The following is a 19,889-nucleotide window of genomic DNA, read 5'->3' as shown; positions in this document are numbered from 1 at the left end:
TTGTATGGCTTAGCTCACTGCTTCATTGCTGTTTTTCCCTCACTTTCCCTTATCGGTGTTGAGTGTGATCACCAATCACAGCGTGTATTCCCGTTGAGTCTTAGTCTTGGAAGGGGGTTGAATCAGCAATCTTTTGATTCGCAGCCAAGTGCATAACCATTGGCCACCAATTATCCTTAAGATAATTATCTGGGTGGGCCTGACAAATCACAGGAGCCCTTTCAAAGCAGCGTGTTTCCTCTGATTGGTCACAGAAGGGGAAGTCAGAGAACTTCAGAACACAAGAGGGATTTGACAGAAAGGTCAAATTTGACAGAAAGGTCCATTTCTGAGATGGAGGAAGTCATGGGGTCTCTAGGAGCTGAGGGCAGCCCCCAGTCAGCAGGTACAAGACAATGGGGACCCCAGTGCCACACCAGTAAAGAATTCTGCCAATAACCTTGGGGTGCCTGCAGGAGGCTGTTTCTCTGCTTGAACCTCCAGACAAGGATGAAGCTGGCTAACACCTTTCACTTTAGCTTTCTGAAGACTCTGAACAGGGGACACAACTAAGTGTGCTGGGCTCCATGTAATGGTGACCTAACCAATGTCGTTGTAAGCAGCTGTAGAATCAGCACTGAACTGTTAAACCCAAGGTTGGCAGTTCCAACGCATCAGCCACTCCTTGGAAATGCTCCACGGGGCCACTGTGAGTCTGCCGGGGTCTGACCTCGACATAGTTGTGTTGTTCACGAGTGTTTGGTTCACGAGGAGGGGAGATCCAGTGGCGATAGGGATAGTGAAGGAATACACAGACAAACAGAAGAAGGGAGACAATGAGGCACCCCAAAGCCAGGGTGGATACATCACTGGTGGGCAGGCTTGGGACTACAGGCATCATGGCCTCTGCAGGCAGCAACTCACTGCCCTGCAATCTTTACTGCATGCCTTCCAACTCGTAATGCACACCTGGGGAGGCCCGGGCATCTGCTTTATTTAGGGGAGGAGCTTCACACCAAGCTTGGAGGGACTTAGGCAAGGTACAGCTAACATCAGTACTTTTCCAGACATTCAGGTAACTTTACATCGTACTTCGCTGGTTCAAATCCCAGGCTAGCAACTTGGATTCTCAGGCTCAATTAACATATCTATAGCCCCTGAGCTCAGTTGGGGGAAGGTGAAAGGTAAGGACAAAAGCTTGGGCGGAGTCCCTCTGTTTTGGCTTCCTGAGCCAGGTCAGGACTCCAGATGCCCAGGTGAATGGGCTGCACCTGGAAAAGGATTAGGGAGGATGGGTTCTTTGTGGATAGAACAAAGAAACAAGAAGTAGCTAAGATATTTTTAGTTAATCCTTTTGGAGAAAGGCTTGACCTTGCAACTTTTAGTCTTGTTGTTGTTGTTGTCAGGTGCCATCGAGTCGGAACCAACTCATAGCGACCCCATGCACAGCAGAACGAAACAATGTTCGATCCTGGGCCAACCTCACTACCGCTGCCACACTCGAGTCCATCAAGGATGCCACCTGGCTGATCCATCTCGTTGGGGGTCTTCCTCTTTTTCTCTGACCCTCCACCCTACCCAGCATGACATCCTTCTCCAATGACTGTTTCCTCCGGACAATATGTCCAAAGTAGGAGAGACGAAGCTTAGCCATCCTGGCCTCCAAGGAGCACTCTGGCTGCACTTCTTCCAAAACAGATCTATTGGTTCTTTTGGCAATCCATGGCACTTTCAGTATTCTCCTCCAACACCACAACTCAAAGGCATCAATTCTTCTACGATCCTCCTTATTCACTGTCCAGCTTTCACATCCATATGAGGCTATTGAAAACACAATGGCCTGGGTCAGGCACACCCTAGTCCTCAAGCTGACATCTCTGCTCTTCAACACTTTAAAAAGTTCCTGTGCAGCAGATTTGCCCAGTGCAATACGTTGTCTGATCTCTTGACTGCTACTTCCGCGAGTGTTGATAGTTGATCCAAGAAGAATAAAGTCCTTGACAACTTCAATCTTTTCTCCATTGATAAGAATGTTGTTTATTGGTCCAGTGGTGAGGATTTTTGTTTTCTTGACATTGAGATGTAATCCATATTGAAGGCTGTGCTCTTTAATCTTCATAAGTAAATGTTTCAAGTCCTCTTCACTTTCAGCGATCAAGGTTGTATCATCTGCATATCGCAGGTCTTAGGTTTTAGGAAAATATCACATTTATCTGTGGATTATCAAAAGCTCCGTGTATTAATTTAATACATATAACTGAATATTAAGATGAAAGACAATTTGCTATTAACTGCCAGTGGCCTCATTTGTTACACTCGGCCCTATAGGGCCTCGAACCTCTGACCAGTCTTACACGGTCCGCAACATGAGTCAAAACCAACTTGATGGCATTTAACGACAACAAGCTTGTGTCAAAACAAAATACAATGTCGTGGTCAGTTTCCTGGACAGCACCAGAATAGAGCGCTCTCTAAAACCTACTGCAGAAACATGAAAAAAAAATTAAAGAAAAAAAAGCCGTGTGAAGGAATTTACCCTAGGAGGAATGAAAGTATATGTCAAAGCTTAAGGCAGTGGTCTTTGCTTTCAACAAGGTTGTATCATCTGCATATCGCAGGTTACTAGTGAGTCTTTCTTCAATCCTGATGCCATGTTCTTCTTTATGTAATCCAACTTCTCATATTATTTGCTCAACATACAGATTGAATAAGTATAGTGAGGAACACAACCCTGGTGCACACCTTTCCTGATTTTAAACCATTCAGTGTTCCCATGTTCTGTCCCTGGCCTAGGTACAGGTTCCTCATGAGCACAATTAAGTGTTCTGGTATACCCATTCTTTACAATGTTGTCCATAGCTTGTCATGAACCACACAGTCAAGAGCCTTTGCATAGTCAATAGAGCACACATGAACCATCTTTCTGGTATTCTCTCCTTTCCACCAAGATCCAGCTGACACGACCAATGATATCCCTCATTACATATCTCATCTGAATCTGGCTTGAACCTCTGGTAGTTCCCTGTCAATGTACCTTTACAATTGTTTTTGAGTTATCGTTAGCGAAGTTTTACTTGCATGTGAAATTAATGATATTGCCTAATGATTTCCAGATTCCATCGGGTCGTCTCCCTTTGGAATGGGCACAAACATGGATTTCTTCCAATTAGTTGGCCAGGTAGCTGTCTTCCAAATTTTTTTGGCAGAGATGAGTGAGTGCCTCCAATGTTGCATCACTTTATTGAAAGATTTCAATTTGTAGTCCACGATTTCCCAGAGGTTTGTTCTTTGCCAATGCCTTCAACACACCTTGGACTTTTTCCATTAGTGCCACTGGTTCTTGATCATATGTGTTGATAGTAGAGGAACAGGCAGACAGATCAGTAGAACTGACTAGAAAGCCAAGAAATAGCCTCAATTTAAGTGGTCATATAGAAGGGGTCTCCTGCTTATTGCAATAATGACACGTCCCTTAAGACTTCAGCGTGTGATAGCTGAGACAACACATGCTAGCAGCGGCGCTGTGGGTTAATGCGCTGGACTGCAAAATTGGTTTGGTCCTCAAGGTTGGTGGTTCAAACTCACCAGCCACTCCTCAGAAACCCTATACAGGTTTGCTGTGGGTCGGAACCAACTCGACGGGACTTAAGAACAAGAAGAAGTCAGTTCCAACTCACAGGGCCCTTACAGGATGAAGCAGAAGTGCTCCATAGGGTTTCTGAGGCTTTCAGTCTTTATAGGCAGAATGCCTCATTTCTCCCGCAGAACAGCAGGTGGATTCAAACCACCAACCTTCATGTGAGTGCTGAGCACTTCACCACTATGCCACCAAGGCTCCCTAAGTGTGCCTTCCGGAAGAAGAAATAAAACCATACTGTCCTTATAGTAGTTAGCTGACAAGGTATAAACCAAAGAGCGCAAAACTTCCTGGGGAAGGGTTATTGAGATGGAAAGAGGCATACAGACCTAGATGGAGGATTTATCCAGAAACAATTACTTCACATTTTGATACTTTTGTTTAATAAACGTTTCCATGATTTTTTTAGCAGTACTTTCTTACTTAACCTCATGTATATGTGTGTATGATATACAACAGTACTTCAAAAACATTCATAGAAGAATTCAATTAGCTTTTCATTCCATTTTTCCACAAGCTTTGTATAAGGCAGAAAGAGAGCAGTCTCTCACACTAGAACCAGATTGGAGATGGCCTGGAAGCCAAAGGAGTGAGTTCACATGAGGACACAAGAAGCCAGTTTCATTTCTGAACCAGAGAGACTAAGTAACCTAGCAAACTGAGCCACAAAAATCATCTAGCTGATGGGCTGTAAGCAGAAGACTGGAATAGTCAGAGGAACCTGCCAACTTTGATTTGGTAACTAATCAAGGGCCTATTTGGCCTCTAGAGTTCATCAGATCTGTGTTCAGAATCACTTTGAACCTAAGACCATGAACTTTCCCCAACCCTGCAGTTACTAGAAGGCATGCTGGGGAGAGTCCAAGACAGCCCCTGCTCTTCTGCTAACCTATCCTCTGCCACCCAGAAATCACCACCCTGTGGGCTCCAATCTGATGTCAGTAGGGATGGACAGACAGACACACTACCCAATTAGCAGGGTAAGCACAGGCTTACTGTTCACTAAACTGTAGTGAACAGTATCTTACCTTGTTTGTTGGGTACTCCATCCCTGTCAGGGACTGTAGATTTGAAAAGAGACAGATTGTGTAGGAGGGTGCTATGGGGTTGGGAGATACCAGCCACACCTAAACGCAGGATCTTCAATGTGGTGAAAATGTGAAGTCATTTCATTGTAGATTTACTTGCTGCGCTTACCTTGTTAACTGGTAATCTGACGCTGGATGTCAGAAAAGTGTTTATATGCCATCTAAGAATGTACTGCGACCCTCTTTCCTTCCCAATCACAATGCAGGTGCACTTAATGTGCCTAACAGGAATCCTGGTGTGGCACTATATACGCTAGACTGCAAGGTTGGCAGTTCAAGCTCACCAGCTGCTCTTCAGAAACCCCATAAAGGGTCGCTCTGAGTGGGAACTGACTCAACAGCACGTTAACAACAACAGGCTCCGAAGCACCTGCACGTTCCTAAACCAAACCTACGCAGTCTAGTGGATTCTGACTCACAGCAACTCTGTAGGACAGAATGGAGCGATCCCACAGGATTTCCAAGGTTGTCAAGCTTGACAGAAACAGACTGCCACATACCTCTTCTGCAAAGCGGCTGGTGGGCTCAAAGCACATCTTGCAGTTAGCAGCCAAGTGCTTGACCACTGGACCACATAAGAGCTTTGTTGAAATGACTTTCCAGAAAGTCTCCTTGAGCTCATTCTGTCCATCTGTCGTAGCCCAACAGGGTTACATCAAACTACAGGGGCGGAGGCCACCCCAAAAGGAGGGTCAGAAGTAATAGAACTTTCTTACAGAACAGAAAGGGCTGAGGGCAAAGGGCATGCCTTCCCAGAGTGTGATGAGGGGACTGGGAAAGGTCTGAACAGGAGGAGGTGGGGACTTCCTAGCCTTTGAAGTTACCTTTTGTGGGTGAGTTGTGAAGAGGGAGAAGAAATAAAACAGGACGAACCCAGGGTTAAGAGCAGAAGGCAGAGAGAATACACACAACTGCCCCCTTTCCCAAAGTGCTCCACAAATTACTGTTTTCCCTTCAAGTTCCAGTCCAGAATGCTGGAACCTTTAAATCAGCAAACAGGGAGGACACAACTCTCAGCCTGACAGACATCTCCGGTCCTCTGGGCAGCAACATCATAATGAAAATACCGATCTGGTTGTGCTATTTGTAAGCCACTGTTGTAGAAACCAGAGTCCGCATGGCTCAGTGGTTAAAGCATTCAGGTGCTAACTGAAAGGTTGGAGTTGTGAACCCACCAATCACTGCAAGGAAGGTTAGGTGCCTCTGTAAAGACTTACAGCCTTGGAAACCCGATGGGGGTAATTCTAGCCCGTCCTAGAGAGCCAGAGTCAGAACTGACTAAACGGTCATGGGGTTGGTTGGTGTGTTTGCTTTTTGTCATACAATCTCTTCACCACATCCCACCTCAACCTCCATTTTATAGAGGCAGCTGGGAAGGAGACAGTTTTCCTTAATCCTAAAATGGGCAATAGCAGCGTCTCCAACTCCCAATTCTTGAAGCACCCTGGTTTTTAAGACCCAGCACCTACCTACCTGTGTCCAACCCTGTCTACTACACCCTCAGCTTTCAGAAATGAAAGATGACCATTATTCCCAGGGACCTATTTGAAATGCCCTTTTCAATGACCAAAAAGCCATAATGGAAGATTTTGACCTCCAGTCTGGGAATTCTCTAAGTGATTAGAAACTCATTCTTGATCCGAAACATTTACAAGCTTAACAAAAAGAATGAGCACAGGATGATTTAATTGGCTTTCTCTTTTAATCAAAAACACACTTAGTTACAGAGTTCTCAGGAAAGGTTCAACTGTTTTTCAGCCACAGATTTCAACCAAGCAAAAGTATACAGAAAGCCACAAAGGAACTACCAGAGCATCAGCTCACCAGTTTCCCCCAAAGTCGAAGCTAAGTGTGACTCTTCTTTGGATGGAGACAGCACCTAATCCGTCCCCATCCCAACAGGTTTTCATCATTGACAAGCGTTTACATCCTTTCCTTAGACCACATATTCAAGGCATTGGCCAGAACCCAACAATTGGAGAATGTTTGCCAATTCCATGTTTAGCCTTTTACCAGTCCAAACCCATGAGTCCTTCTATCAGTGACAAGCAAGCAGCCTTGGCAACAGCAGCCCGTTTCATCCCTTCCTCTCCAGCTCCCTCAGAGAAGACCTCTGCCAGGATGTTTCAGCCCCCCACTCCCAAGGGACACACCGCAGACCCTCAACAGTCTAGTTCATTTATTATATGAATCTAGACCCAGGGTAGGCTGGAAGAGAACTCCGAAAGAAATGTTCCAACCAAAAGTCTTCTCATCAAAGTGGACCTAAAAAGGCCAAGAATAAAGCGAACGGTCAGTCATCCACTCGTATTGTTTTCATGGATCATAAAAGCCTTAGTAAGTGAAGCTGTCAGGGCAGGGGAGAGGTCAGAAACCAAAGATCCAAATTAATGTTCTTTAACATCACTGGGCATTAAACCATGGGTTTTCAATCCATTTTAATTGAAGCTTTTTTTTTTTTTTACCAGTACACAACAGTTAGGAGAAGGTGTCTTATGTATACCAAGAGAGCTAGAATGTCATGGTTTAAAAAGTCGAAATATACTTTCAACAGAAATGTTAGAAAAATGAAGGCTTTTCCCTTCTCTGTTTGTTTTTGTTGTTGTTTTAGTATTTATTGCAGACCCTAAGATGGTACTAGGCTTTTGGTTAAAACGAAGTCTAAAGGATTATGTAATTTCTTGTCCACAGGAGAACTGTAATAAACTATCAGGTCTAGTCTCATCTGCACAACATAGAAATAAGCAAAAAGTGCCTCAAACATTAAAGCAGAGGGAAGGAAGAAACTAAAAAACTGCAGAAAAGTATGTAAGGCCACTTAGCGCTCCAGAGCTGGGACAACAAATCGAGTCCAACTCCCATTTTACAAATGAGGCAACTGAGGTCCAGAGAAAGCAAATGACTTGCCCAGAGTCTCAGAGGAAACTTGTAGTAGAGCAAGCCCTGACTAGAGTACAGTCGTGGGGCCCCTAGATTCTTAGGGGCAGCACACTGGCTCTGAGGTCTACTGAGAAACAGGTATAAAATGAACTCTGTAAAAAGTAGCCACATCAACAAAGAAATGACTGACCTTCCTAGATTTTAAAACAAAAAAAACAAGCAGGAAGCCTTCATTCATTCAAATCTAACAGTTAAAATCCCTGAAAACATTAGCAATTGTTTAAATTGCTCCTTGGGCATGGTATCAGACCCTCAAATCTCATAAAGGCACCATTAGGTCAAAAATATCTGCAGAGGTGAGGAAGGTCTGAAGAGAAGACTTAAAACAGGACACCTAAACAAAACAAAAATGGCCCTTTCCTCTTCCCAAAGGCAGGTGTTTGTGTGTATTGTTGCTGGTTTTTTCCTTTCTGGTCAGTGGCCTCTAGGCAATCACTGATATTGCCTCTGGCTGTTGATGTAAGATTGATAACCCTTCCACCCCAGATTTTATGAGCAGCTGTCAAAAAAAAAATCAAACAACTATTGCACTGGGCAAATCTAATGCAAAAGGCCTCTCTACAGTGTTAAAAAGCAAAGATTCACTCTGAGGATTAAGGTGTGCCCTGACTCAAGCCATGGTGTTTTTAATAGTTTTATATGTGCACAAAGGCTGGACAGTGAGAAACTGATGCATCTGAATTCTAGTGTTGGTGAAGAACACTGAACATACCAAGCACTGCCAGTAGAACCAGCAAATCCGTCTTGGAAGAAGTGCAGTCCGAATGTTCTTTCAAAGTGAGGAGGGCAAGAGTTCACTGCACAGTCTTTGGACATGTGTCCAGAAAAGACGGCTCCCAGAATGGCTCATGCTTAAACGAGGGCTATCCCTAATGAAATGAGTTGACATGGTAGCTGCAACACTGGCTCAAACCAGCCAAGTTGTGAGGATAGCTGAGGACCAGGCAGTGTTTCCTCCTGCTGTACGTAGGATTGCGGAGTTAGAACTCACTCGGCAGCACCTGACACACACAGCATTCAAGGGGAAGCAATGGTATCTTTCAAAGCATTACTCAAAGGTGAAAAATAAAAATGACTAATTTCTCTCTCCCCTCCCTACTAAAAGGAGCTCTGGTAGCGTAGTGGTTACTGGTTACGAGTCAGGCTGCTAACCTCAAGGACAGCAGTTCAGAACCACCAGCGGTTTCACAGGAGCAAGATGAGGCTTTCTGCTCCTGTAAAAACTTACAGCCTCGGAAACCCTACGCAGGGTCGTTATGAGTTGGAACCAACTCTCCGGGACATAACCATCATCACCTCCCTACTGAAGCCCAGACAGAAGGAAGCACTCTGAATAATGAAACAGACGTCAAGTGCCAAAGTACTGGTCCTTCTCAACACTACAGGCAAGTTTCCTGGGTCCTGTCCCACAGTGTGTTCTTGTGTTTTGGAGAAAAATCTTAAGTTTGGTTTATCTGGTTTGGTTTCCTTGCCAAAGCAGTTATAAGTAGTGAATCCGAAAAGGAAGAAGGAAACACGAAGGGGAGACACATGAACACCACCACATGAAAGCATAGCTGTCAGAAAGGAAACAGTCTGGGACCATTCAGGGAATATTAGAGAGTCCTGCCTCAAACAGCTGCCCAAGTCAACAGAGAGCTCATCTCTCTCACACAAACCCCCAGTGGTCTGACCATTCAGGGAAGACTAGAGTCCTGCTTTACACAGCTGCCCAAGTCAACAGAGCACTCATCTCTCTCACACACAACTGCTATATCCAGTGTATCCTCTGATGCAGTAAATAACACCATCCAAAAGATGGAGAAAAGAAAACTTGTAATGCTTCAATGGTGGCCTCGTGTGGCGCTGTAGGATGAACACCAGCTGAGCCTAGAAAATCTGATACAGGCTCACTGTGAGTTGGAACCCATCTGGCAGCACACAACAACTGTGCTTAGATAATGCAAATTTGGGTTACATGGGCAATCTCTCTCCACGGTGACATCAGATAAGCAAGATAAACCAGCTGACATTACTGGGAATGAGCAAGTGCTAGAGGTGAAACCAGGCCTGAGGCCCATGCTGCTCAGCCAAAGGCTACTCATTACCTCCCCTCCTGGTGTTTTTGTTGTTATGTGACATTGCGTGGGTTCCAAAACTCACAGAGACCCTGTATAAGGTTTCCAAGGAGCAGCTGGTGGGTTTGAACCATCAACCTCATGCTTAGCAATCCAGTGCTGATCCTACAGTGCCACACCAGGACTTTATCCTGGTGTCTTTAGAGAAAAAAAAATTACTTCTTCGTTTTTTCAGGCAAGATGGAAAGGCTGTGTGAAAGATGCTCACAGCCTGTTCTCTGTAGACTTGGAAAGAGAGCTTTACAAGATTTTTACATATAGAACAAAAGCAGGCAAAAACTTAACAAAAAGTTTTTCTGCATGCTGTTATCTGCTGTTTCAGTCAAAATTCATCCACAAAAGAATCATTGACTGACTATAACAGTAACTGTTTTCATATATTTACCTCAGTGACCTAAATTCCCCACTTTCCAAATGTGCTATCATTAAATGCCAGTAAAATGACAAAGATGAAGAGAACTAACTACAGATATTACATATACATAGGATTATTTGTGCCACATGAAGAAAACAAAACTCCTTATAGAAGGACCACTAAATAACATCATGATAAATGGAGAAAAGATGGAAGTTGTCAAAGATTTTATTTTGCTCGGATCCACAACCAACACTCATGCAAGCACAAGTCAGAAACTCATACAACATATTGCATTAAGCAAATCTGCTGCACAAGAGCTCTTTAAAGTGTTCAAGAGGACGAAGTTGTGTCTGACCCAAACCATGGTATTTTCAATTGCCTCATATGCATATGAAAGTTGTACAATGGTAAGAATGACTGTAGAAGAATTCATGCATTTGAGTTATGATGTTAGAGAAGAATAGTGAAAAGTGCCGTGGACTGTCAGAAGAACCAACAAATCTGTGTTGGAAGAAGTAGAGCCAGAATGCTCCTTAGAAACCAGGATGACAAGACTTCATCTCTTATACTTCAGACATGTCATCAGGAGGGACCAGTCCCTGGAGAAGGACATCATGCTTGGTAAAGTGGAGGGTCAACGAGGAAGACCCCCAATGAGAAGGATTAACACAGTGGCAGCAGCAGTGGGCTCAGGCCTAACAACTGTGATGCGAGTGCAAGACCAGGCAGTGTTTCGTTCTGTTGTGCAGAGAGTCGTTGAGAGTCAGAACCAACTGTGAAGCCACCCAACAACTCAGAACAGCAGAAAAATGGTTTCTTCCAAATGGCTCTGAATTAATTGCACAAAATACCTAGTGAGTAACTACTAAGTGAGTACACAAAACCAGGAATAGAAACATTTCACCTTATAGTCTTCAACTTCCAGAGGTATTTAGGGAAGTTCAAACCCACCAACCCTATACGGGGTAGCTATGACTTGGAACCGACTCAACTGCACTTAACAACATGAGGAAGTGTAAAATTCTCCTTCCCCAGATGGATACAACCAAAAATATAGCTGCAACTCACTTTCATACAATTAAAATAAACTTTAGGATAATAAGGTATTTTTCATCAGGAAGGCAGATAATAAAAACATTTTATACCTCAATACCCCTTAACACCACACTCATTCCCATAAAAATGGGTTTCTGACTTTGAAATGCAACACAGCTTATATGTGTTTGGTTTTACTTGCGTATTTCGAGTACAGTTATCCCTAAGCATGAGCATCCAACCTGTAAACCTGTATCATTTACAAAAGAAATGGGACAGACGATATATTTAGTGGTGAGCCATGTTTCTAATAAAACAAGGTTATATGGCAGTGATTTATGACGACTATTTTTGCCTACCAGGAACAGTACACTCTAAATCCAAAAGGAGGAACCTACACCCTAGGAATCGAAGGCAACACCATCAAGGGTCCCTTTTGATAATGCACTGAAAGGCACAGGACAAAAGTGTAAGGAGCCTCATAGTGGATTTTAATTCTCTCTCAGTGTCAGTCTTAGTAAAATCCAGCATTTTGAGACTCTGAGATATAAATTATCTAAAAAAAAAAAAACCCACCTAGAAACAGATCCTCAGAATACTGTTTAATTCTGAGAACTACAGAAACAACTTTATATTTGTTGTTAACTGTCTTCAAGTCAGTTCCGAGTCTTAGCGACTCGGTATGGGGTTTCCAATGAGCGCCTGCTGAGTCTGAACCGCTGACCTTGTAGTTCAGTCCAGCGCTGCAGTACAGTGCTTTATCCCCACAGTGCCACACCAAGACTCCCATTTTCCATAACCATAAAATTAAAACCTAGTGAGCTTTTAGTCTTACTTGTCCAAGATGACCCCTTCTAGGAAAGCAGTTTAACTAAATTTTCAGGAATACCTGATCCTAATATACTAGATTATTTTCTCAAAAGCACATCCTGAATCTAGGTACAGATACAAAGCAATTACTAATAAGCAGTATTATCGTATATGGCTCTTGATAGAAGGAAATCAATACAGATGGCTTGGCCACAGAGTGGTATTTCAGCAACTATTCTTCACACACTTCCTCCAGCTGGTACAACATGAAAAACTTCCTTAAAGAGGCAGTGGATTAGATCACAGCATGATTTTCTTATCAAATATCCTGGTTAAAAAAATTTATTGTTAATTCAAAACTCTTTCCCCACTTGCTCCTAGTCTTCATTCAGAGTCAAATGGATCTAAAGTCAGTTTCTAGAAATGAAGATCTTTTTCTTTAAATATGCCAATAAAACCTAAAACACCAAATGTTTACAGGCTAAAACTAGTTCTTTAAGCTAAATACTTGTTAGTACACTTTAGAGTACAAATAAGTCAGTAGAAAAATCACTGTACAAACTACTGACCTATAGCCTGAATGGAGATCAGCGTGTGTTTCAATACAGCACTCAGCAGATTCAGCTGTGACTCTAGGATGGGACGGAAAGCTTCTGAGCAGGACAAAGAAGAGCTGCTCACTTTTGGTGACACAGGCTGAGTGTTACCTCTAAGTGTTTCTGAGCTCAAACTGAGGACACACCTTTGAAATGTATACCTTCCAAAGGTCCTCCAAGCAGAGTAACAGCATCTGTAAGATAATCCTAGATCTGACTTCACCCATTGATCTCATTAGACAATCTGTTTACCTCACAGACAGCAGCCTGTAAAACACACATTCCAAAAAGAACCAGCTCCACACATGACACATGATGCCCCATGGGAAGAGCTGGTAGAAGGTCAGGAGAAACCAAAGCTGCCCAATAGCACTGGCTGCTGCCTGTCATTTCGTAGACGGTGTCTTACCACTAAGATTAGACTCAAAGTGCAACAGATAAACAAACTTAAATTCCATGTTGTATGTTGAGTTTCCATTTTATTGATGCTACGAGCGAGGTAAAAAGCATACATATTGTATCTGTGGTACAGTCAATACACCTGCAACTTTCCTACTTAAAATTCTCTATACAAAGTCACTGCCAACTCATAAGATCATTGATGGCATAGGGCTTAGATTAACCAAAAGGTATAAAAAAGTTTGCAGTCTTGCCCCAAAATACAAAAACCGAATTTTAAACAATGTCATAACATACGTGATTTAAACAGTATATGAAAAAAAAAAAAAAAAAAATCACACATCAAATCAAGTACAAAAATATCCAAACGACCTATTATGAGTGGCACTGTTTCCATAATTCTGCACAGTATTTAATAGAATCGAGCCGTTTCCGAAATACACGTTATTTTGTTGGTGGACTGCCACCTCTGGAGAACAGTGAACTGGGAAGTGGAGGGGTGCTGCTTTAGTGTTTTTTCAAAATACAAAACCTGTCCCTATGGATTAATGAAGGAAAGCAATCCCCCTTCTAGATAGCCAACATCAAGCCTCAAAACACTGGAGAACAGAGTGACTAATTAACAGGGGGAAAGTCCCCTTCTTAATAAGCAGTTACCCAACAGGGTAACACACATCATCTTAAGTGACACTTCTTTATCTGGTAATTGTTAGGAATTCTCAATATACACACAGGTTAGTGTTTTGTCTTGGCAAAAAATAAAACTGAAGTTGCAAGACAACCTGAATTGAAATCATCTTCTCTAGTTTAACTTGCAAAAAATATATATATATATTTTGGATAAAAGGTTATATAATACATTGCTATCTTATGTTTTAAAACACAGAGTAAAGTTGCTCTTAGTAAAATTAACTCACCCACATGGCACGAAATTTTGGAGTAAAGTTATGTTCAACAATACCAACTTGCACACAGATGAACATAGGTGAATTAACTTTGAGAACTTCTCTGCCTTTAAAATCAGCAAAATTGAATTCATTTTGTAGAATAACACATATATTATGTTCTGCATACAAAAGGCTCTAAGACATCTTAAAGGGCTAAATTTTCCAGCATTGGAATGATTCCTTCATACATAACTGGTGAAGATTTGGTAAGAATGTGTTTTTCCTGATCTTCAAGCTCTGAGCCATGCCTGAAAAGTTCTAAATTAAAAAAAAAAATTTTTTTTTTTTTAAAATCCAGTTCTGTCTGCTAAGAGCAAGGCCACAAACACATTTTTCAACCCTTTATGAAAAGATAAAGCAGAACAAAAGTGAAGTATATTTTCAGATTAAAAGCAGGATTGTATTTCATAGTCCACCATCCTGGCACTGTTATGGCTCCAAAAACAGAAGCCCTCAGTCTAAAGGCTGTGGGTCTGCAATAGGCATGGTGTGCAGGACTTCATCCAGGAGCTGCAGGGCCCGGTGTAAGTGGATCTCAATCCAGCAAGGTGTTTCCTTGATGCTCTGTCTCGGGTAATCCGGTCCCCAGCCTTTCACAAAACTCATCCTGAGAATGCACAAGCGACGAAGGTCATCCACACCAATTCCAGCAGCAGCGGACAAACCTAGCAGGAAAGATTGAGAAGCTATCAAATAGCAGGCCAGATCTCTTCCCCATCCTCCCTAATTCTTATGGTAACAAAGTGACAGGCTTTCTTTACTTCATTCTCCTCAGCATATAACTTCTCTGCCAAAATGCCAAGAAGTGACTGCAGATCTAAACTCTACCAACAGGGACTGAAAGCTTTTGGTTAAGGCAGTTTATATTACACATGTGTCTTCTAGCTGCCACCAATATAAAGTAAATGAAGCACAATCCGCAAACACCCCACCTATCGTTCTCTTTAGAAGTGGAGGTGAAGGGACAAGAAATGACTATTTTTAAGGCTAGGACAAGTCCTTACTATCTGTCTTAACAGCCTAGTTCAGAGAAGGTCCCGACTGACAGTGAGACAGCTAACAATCCGAGTCCCACTAGGACCGCTTGAATGACCCAGACGATGCCTGCCACTCAGTTCTGCATGTAACAGACATAATGAATGTGCTCATATTACTCCAAGGGGCAGTAGATGAGAATGAGAAACTCAGTAACACTTCTGGATTCCTTAGTAAAAGCATGTAATACAACACCAGAACTAGCTATTAACTTAATGGTTGTAGATGCCCACATTAAAAAAAAAAAAAAAAAAATTCAAAATCACTACATGAATATGTCTTATCTACCTCTAATTTATAGACTCCTGAACATAGTTCACAGTGGAGACTCTGCCTCTAGTTTTCCAGTCAGAACAAGCCTGTCCTAAGTCAATCTGCATTCATCAGTGTTACAATGAAGCTAATGGGAGGAATTTGCATGTACTGTAGAGAAACCTGCAGGGCCACTGCAGTTTTCTTAGCCAGTGTGATTTGCTTACCACACTGAAGAGGTTAAGAACAGGGGTTGAATGAATCACTAGTTATGCCTTCAGACGTGGAAGATGGGTGCCACGTGTTTCCATCATAAAAGTCTATAGTCAGGAGTTTAACTCTGCAGTAAAAAATTCCCCATCAGTGTGAACCCTGGCACACAGTTCAATTTTACCCTAAAATTAAAAACAAGTCTACAAGTTATCAAAATACCACCCTCACACTTAGTCTTCTCTCCATGCTTAGCATACTTTAAAAAATTGAAAATAAAAAACTGCCCAATTCTGAAATTGAATATGCTTTTCTTACTAGACTACAGGCAGGAATTACACCCATCAACGACAAAAAGGGGGAGGTAGATCAATACAGTTTTAACAATAAGCCCTCTTCTCCTTTATCCCACACTCCCTCTTTGATACAAGAAGAATGAAAACAAGATTCTATACAAAGGGCAAAGATTACAGAACAGTTTTTACAAATGCAAAAAGACTATCATCCCAGTTAAAAAGAACCTTATACTTTTTCTATTGTAGCTTAAAGTAACAAATCCACTGAGTGAAATCAAGATAAAACACCAACATTCACACTTAAAAAAAATCAAAAGCATACTTACTAATAGCTGGCGCTATTCCACCTACTGATCCAGGGCCTGGGATGTTTCCCGCCACGGCCGCGGCCTGGGCAGCAGCTGCAGCCTGTGCAGTGGCCGCCTGCTGCTGCATCTGACGATGACACTGACGCAAATCAAAGACCTTTAAAACAAGCCAAGTGTAAGTTGCAGGTCTCTCCTTTCTCATTTCTCAGCATCAAACTGCCTTTCCTGATTAGTATCAATGAAGAAGAAAACAGCCACCTCTACTCTCTAAAGATACAAGACTTATCATATATATATATACATCTTCTGGCCAAACTATAAATCCTGAAAGACTTCAGGGTAGAGAGTATGACAAAGTCAAAATTGGGAAATCAGAAATCCCATGATGTCCAGAAAAGAAACCACTACTTCCCCCGATTTCCCGATAGTCTTTCTGATTCTGAACTTTGCTATTGGACTGTGATCTCCTGGAAGGCACAAAGCTGGAACTCGAATGTTTAAAAAGCCAAATAGCTCTTCACTCTGTTTTAAAACCACCACTAAACCAAGCACTGACTCTTGGTGTTGCGCTGTAGGATCAACACTGGACTGTGAACCATAAGGTTGGCAATTCAAACCCACCAGCTGCTCCTTGGAAACCCTATATAGGGTTGCTAGGCATTGGAACCGACTTAATGGAATAACAATCACAAACTACAGGTCTTCAGCTTAAAGCTGGATGATTCCATCAGTAAGTCAGTACCAACGTTAAGTACAATACTTTTTTTTTTTTTTTTTTTTAGGTTGTTATAGCCTGCTGCAAGAACCTCAGACCATACTATTGTCTGTCTAGTAGGTTCTGACTCCATGACCCCTGAGGAAAGAGTAGAGCTGCCCCACAGGCCTCCCATGGTTCTCAGTCTTTAGGAAGGACACTGCCATCTTTCTGTGAAGAGGCAGACCTGCTGAGTTCAAACCAACAATCTTTGGTTAGTGCTATGTGCTTTAACCACTGTGCTACCAAAGTTCCAATGAGTTGTGAACACTAAAACACAGCACTGAACATCTACCTCTCTGTGAGAGAACATCTGAGAAGGACACCATCAAGCAAGCTATGCACTGTTACTATGAATGGGAAGTTCTCTGTGCATCACTGAGTCTGAATCAGCTCCATGGCAACTAACAACATTATCTTTTTGTTCATGACACGAGTGAAAACTCAGGGGGATCAACACCAAAAAACCAGTAACCCAGAAACAGACACAGAGAGCACTACTGGCATACTAGGCACACCAGTGCATTGTGTTCTTGTTAAGTTGTTGATCCAGAGACAAGAATCACAAAATGGTAAGAGTACTGCAGGTTCACCTGCAGTTTAGAAGTATCCTCTGCTCCCTTCTCTTACTATAATCTGTTTCAATACAAGCCTGACCCAACATCACGGTTGTTGTTGTCAAGTGCCATTGAGTTGGTTCCGACTCAAAGCGACTCTGTATAGAGTTTCCGAGGAACAGCTGGTGAGCTTGAACTGCCAACCTTGTGGGTCAAACTGGCTTTGCAGTCCAGTGCATTAACCTATGGGGCCACACCAGGACTCTAATAGTCATCAAAAAATGTAAACCCCAACCACAATGAGCTACCACTTTACACCCACTGTGGTGGTTTTCCAGTACTACCAAGTCAGTTTCAACTCAAAGTGAATCGGTATACAGGGTTTCTAAGGAACAGCTGGTGGGTCTGGACCACCAACAGTGCAGTAAACAGTCCAGTGCTTAGCCTACAGTGCTACACCAGGACTAGGCTGGCTGAAATAAAAACCATGAATAGTATCAAGTGATGATGAAGATGTAGAGACACTGGAACCCTCATACACTGCTGGTTCGAATGGAAAATGGGGCAGTCACATTGGAAAATAATCTGGCAGCCCCTAAAAAGTTTGCATAGTTACTTCATGATTTTGCAATTCCACTCATAGGTGAATACACATACACCCAATGTGTACAAAACTGTGTACATAAATGTTCCTTGTAGCATTCATGATAGCTAGAAACAACTCAAATATCCATGCAATGGAATTTTACTTTGCAATAACAAAGAATAAAGTACTGATACATGCTACAACATGGATGACCCTTGAAAGCATGTGAAGCAAAAGGAGCCAGGCACAACAGACTACGTTTTATATGATGCCATTTATGTGAAACATGCTGAACAGACAAATCTACAGAAAGAGATTAGTGGTTGTCTAGGGCTAGAGCTAAAGCGGGTGATGAAAGTGTTTTAAAATATACCAAAAACCACAGAATCGTACAAGTAAAAATGGGTGAATTCAATCCTGTGATAGCGGTGATCTACCGTGGCAATCTGCACAGACACACAGATTGAATGGGTGTGGAAGGGAAGGTGGGACTATACCCATGAACATATATACATGTATTTGACAGAGAATATTTCTTCATGTGCATTTACCTATGCTGCAAATATATCCATGAATGTGGTGGAGCATGCAGGAAGCAAAGTTATTAATACTTCTTACACATAACCAAACACATTGAAAAAATGAGTCTCTGAGCTGGGAGTCTCAGGACCATAGCCCAGGGGACACCAAGATGAACTGGCATAACACAGTCCACAAAGACAATGTTCTATATCCTTATACCTCTGGGTGACGAGTGACTGGGATCTTCAAAGCTGTGAGCTGCCATCTAAGGTACAACAATAAAACTGCATCCAGAGACTCTAGGAGCACAGGAACATCAGCATCCACACCCCGAGACCGGAACTAGATGGCGCCTGGCTACCACTACTAACTATTCTGAAGGGAATCACACTAGACGGTCCGGGATTGTGGTTAAGTGCTGTTGAGTTGGCTCCAATTCATAGTGGCCCTGCATGGCCTGGTGAGTTTGAATTGCCAACCTTGTGATTCAAATTGACCTTGTGGTCCAATGCTTATCCTACAGCACCATACCAGGACTCCAGAAGGTCCTGGATAGAGTGGGAGAAAAATGAGGAACAAAAATCAAAGTCATGAAAAAAGATCATGTTTACTGGTCAGATAAGGCTGGGGAAACCCCTGAGACTTCAGTCCTTCAGGTCTGGAACTGACCTCCACCCTGTGGTTCAAATCTACGGCAAACAGATGGCTCCAGAAGGGGAACACTAACACTAAGGGCTATTCTAACGCCTTAGAAGGATCGCCATTTGTGATTCAAAGAGCAGCATCTGTATAAGGACAAAGTTCAGAGGGGTAAGCAAATTAGGAGCAGAAACAGGAAACTCAGGAAGGAAGTGGGACAGGTGATGATACACTGTGGCGGTTGCAGTCAATGTCATGAAGCATAAGATAAAAAACTTAGGGTGGTTATTGCTGTTGTTAAGTAGTGTCGAGTTCACACTGACTTCTACTGACCCCGTGTACAGTTTCCGCAGCTGTAAATCGTTATGAGAAGAGAAAGCTTCATATTTCTCCTGCAGAGCAGTAGGAGGGTTCAAATCACTGACCGTGTGGTTAGCAGGCTAATGTTTATACTAAAGAGCCACAGCGCTCCCAAAACAAAGTCCCCCAACCTCCTAAATCTAAGAGCTGGTTCTGAGAGGAGGTCTCAGGTGCCAGGAAAAGGGGCAAGACTGTCTGACAGGGAAGAGCAATGACAGGGAGGAGAATATAAAAATAAAATGAATTCATTCTCCCAAGATAAGTTTGCCAACAAATATAAACATATTACAAAGATTATGAGCAAATCCAATGCCTTAAAAAAGGCGAAAAGCCCAGGAAACATCAAGGCAAGTGGTCGGGTACCCTCAGTGCCAATCCCCTTTCAAGAATAAGACTCAACTGGAATACACGCTCTGATTGGTGACCACGTTTGTCACCGATAAGGGGAAGTGAGGGAAAAACAG

At 42.6% G+C, this 19,889-nt stretch overlaps 1 protein-coding gene across 1 annotated transcript in view; it reads right to left on the bottom strand.

Moving 5' to 3' along the window:
* Nucleotides 1-13,022: 13,022 nt before the first annotated feature.
* Nucleotides 13,023-19,889, bottom strand: part of SMAD4 (SMAD family member 4) — a 62,281-nt gene continuing 55,414 nt past the window's right edge. Inside the window, exons 12-13 of the mRNA XM_006837498.1 lie at nt 16,026-16,164; nt 13,023-14,571 (exon numbers count right to left, since the gene is read on the bottom strand). Of these exons, the coding sequence (XP_006837561.1) occupies nt 14,360-14,571; nt 16,026-16,164 (351 nt within the window). The 3' untranslated portion in view covers nt 13,023-14,359. The remainder of the gene's footprint in view (nt 14,572-16,025; nt 16,165-19,889) is intronic.

This window comes from Chrysochloris asiatica, unplaced genomic scaffold (assembly GCF_000296735.1).
Source record: "Chrysochloris asiatica unplaced genomic scaffold, ChrAsi1.0 scaffold00021, whole genome shotgun sequence".
Lineage (NCBI taxonomy): Eukaryota > Metazoa > Chordata > Mammalia > Afrosoricida > Chrysochloridae > Chrysochloris > Chrysochloris asiatica.
The sequence above is the reverse complement of the archived record's forward strand: the minus strand, read 5'-3'. Positions and strand labels throughout refer to the sequence as shown.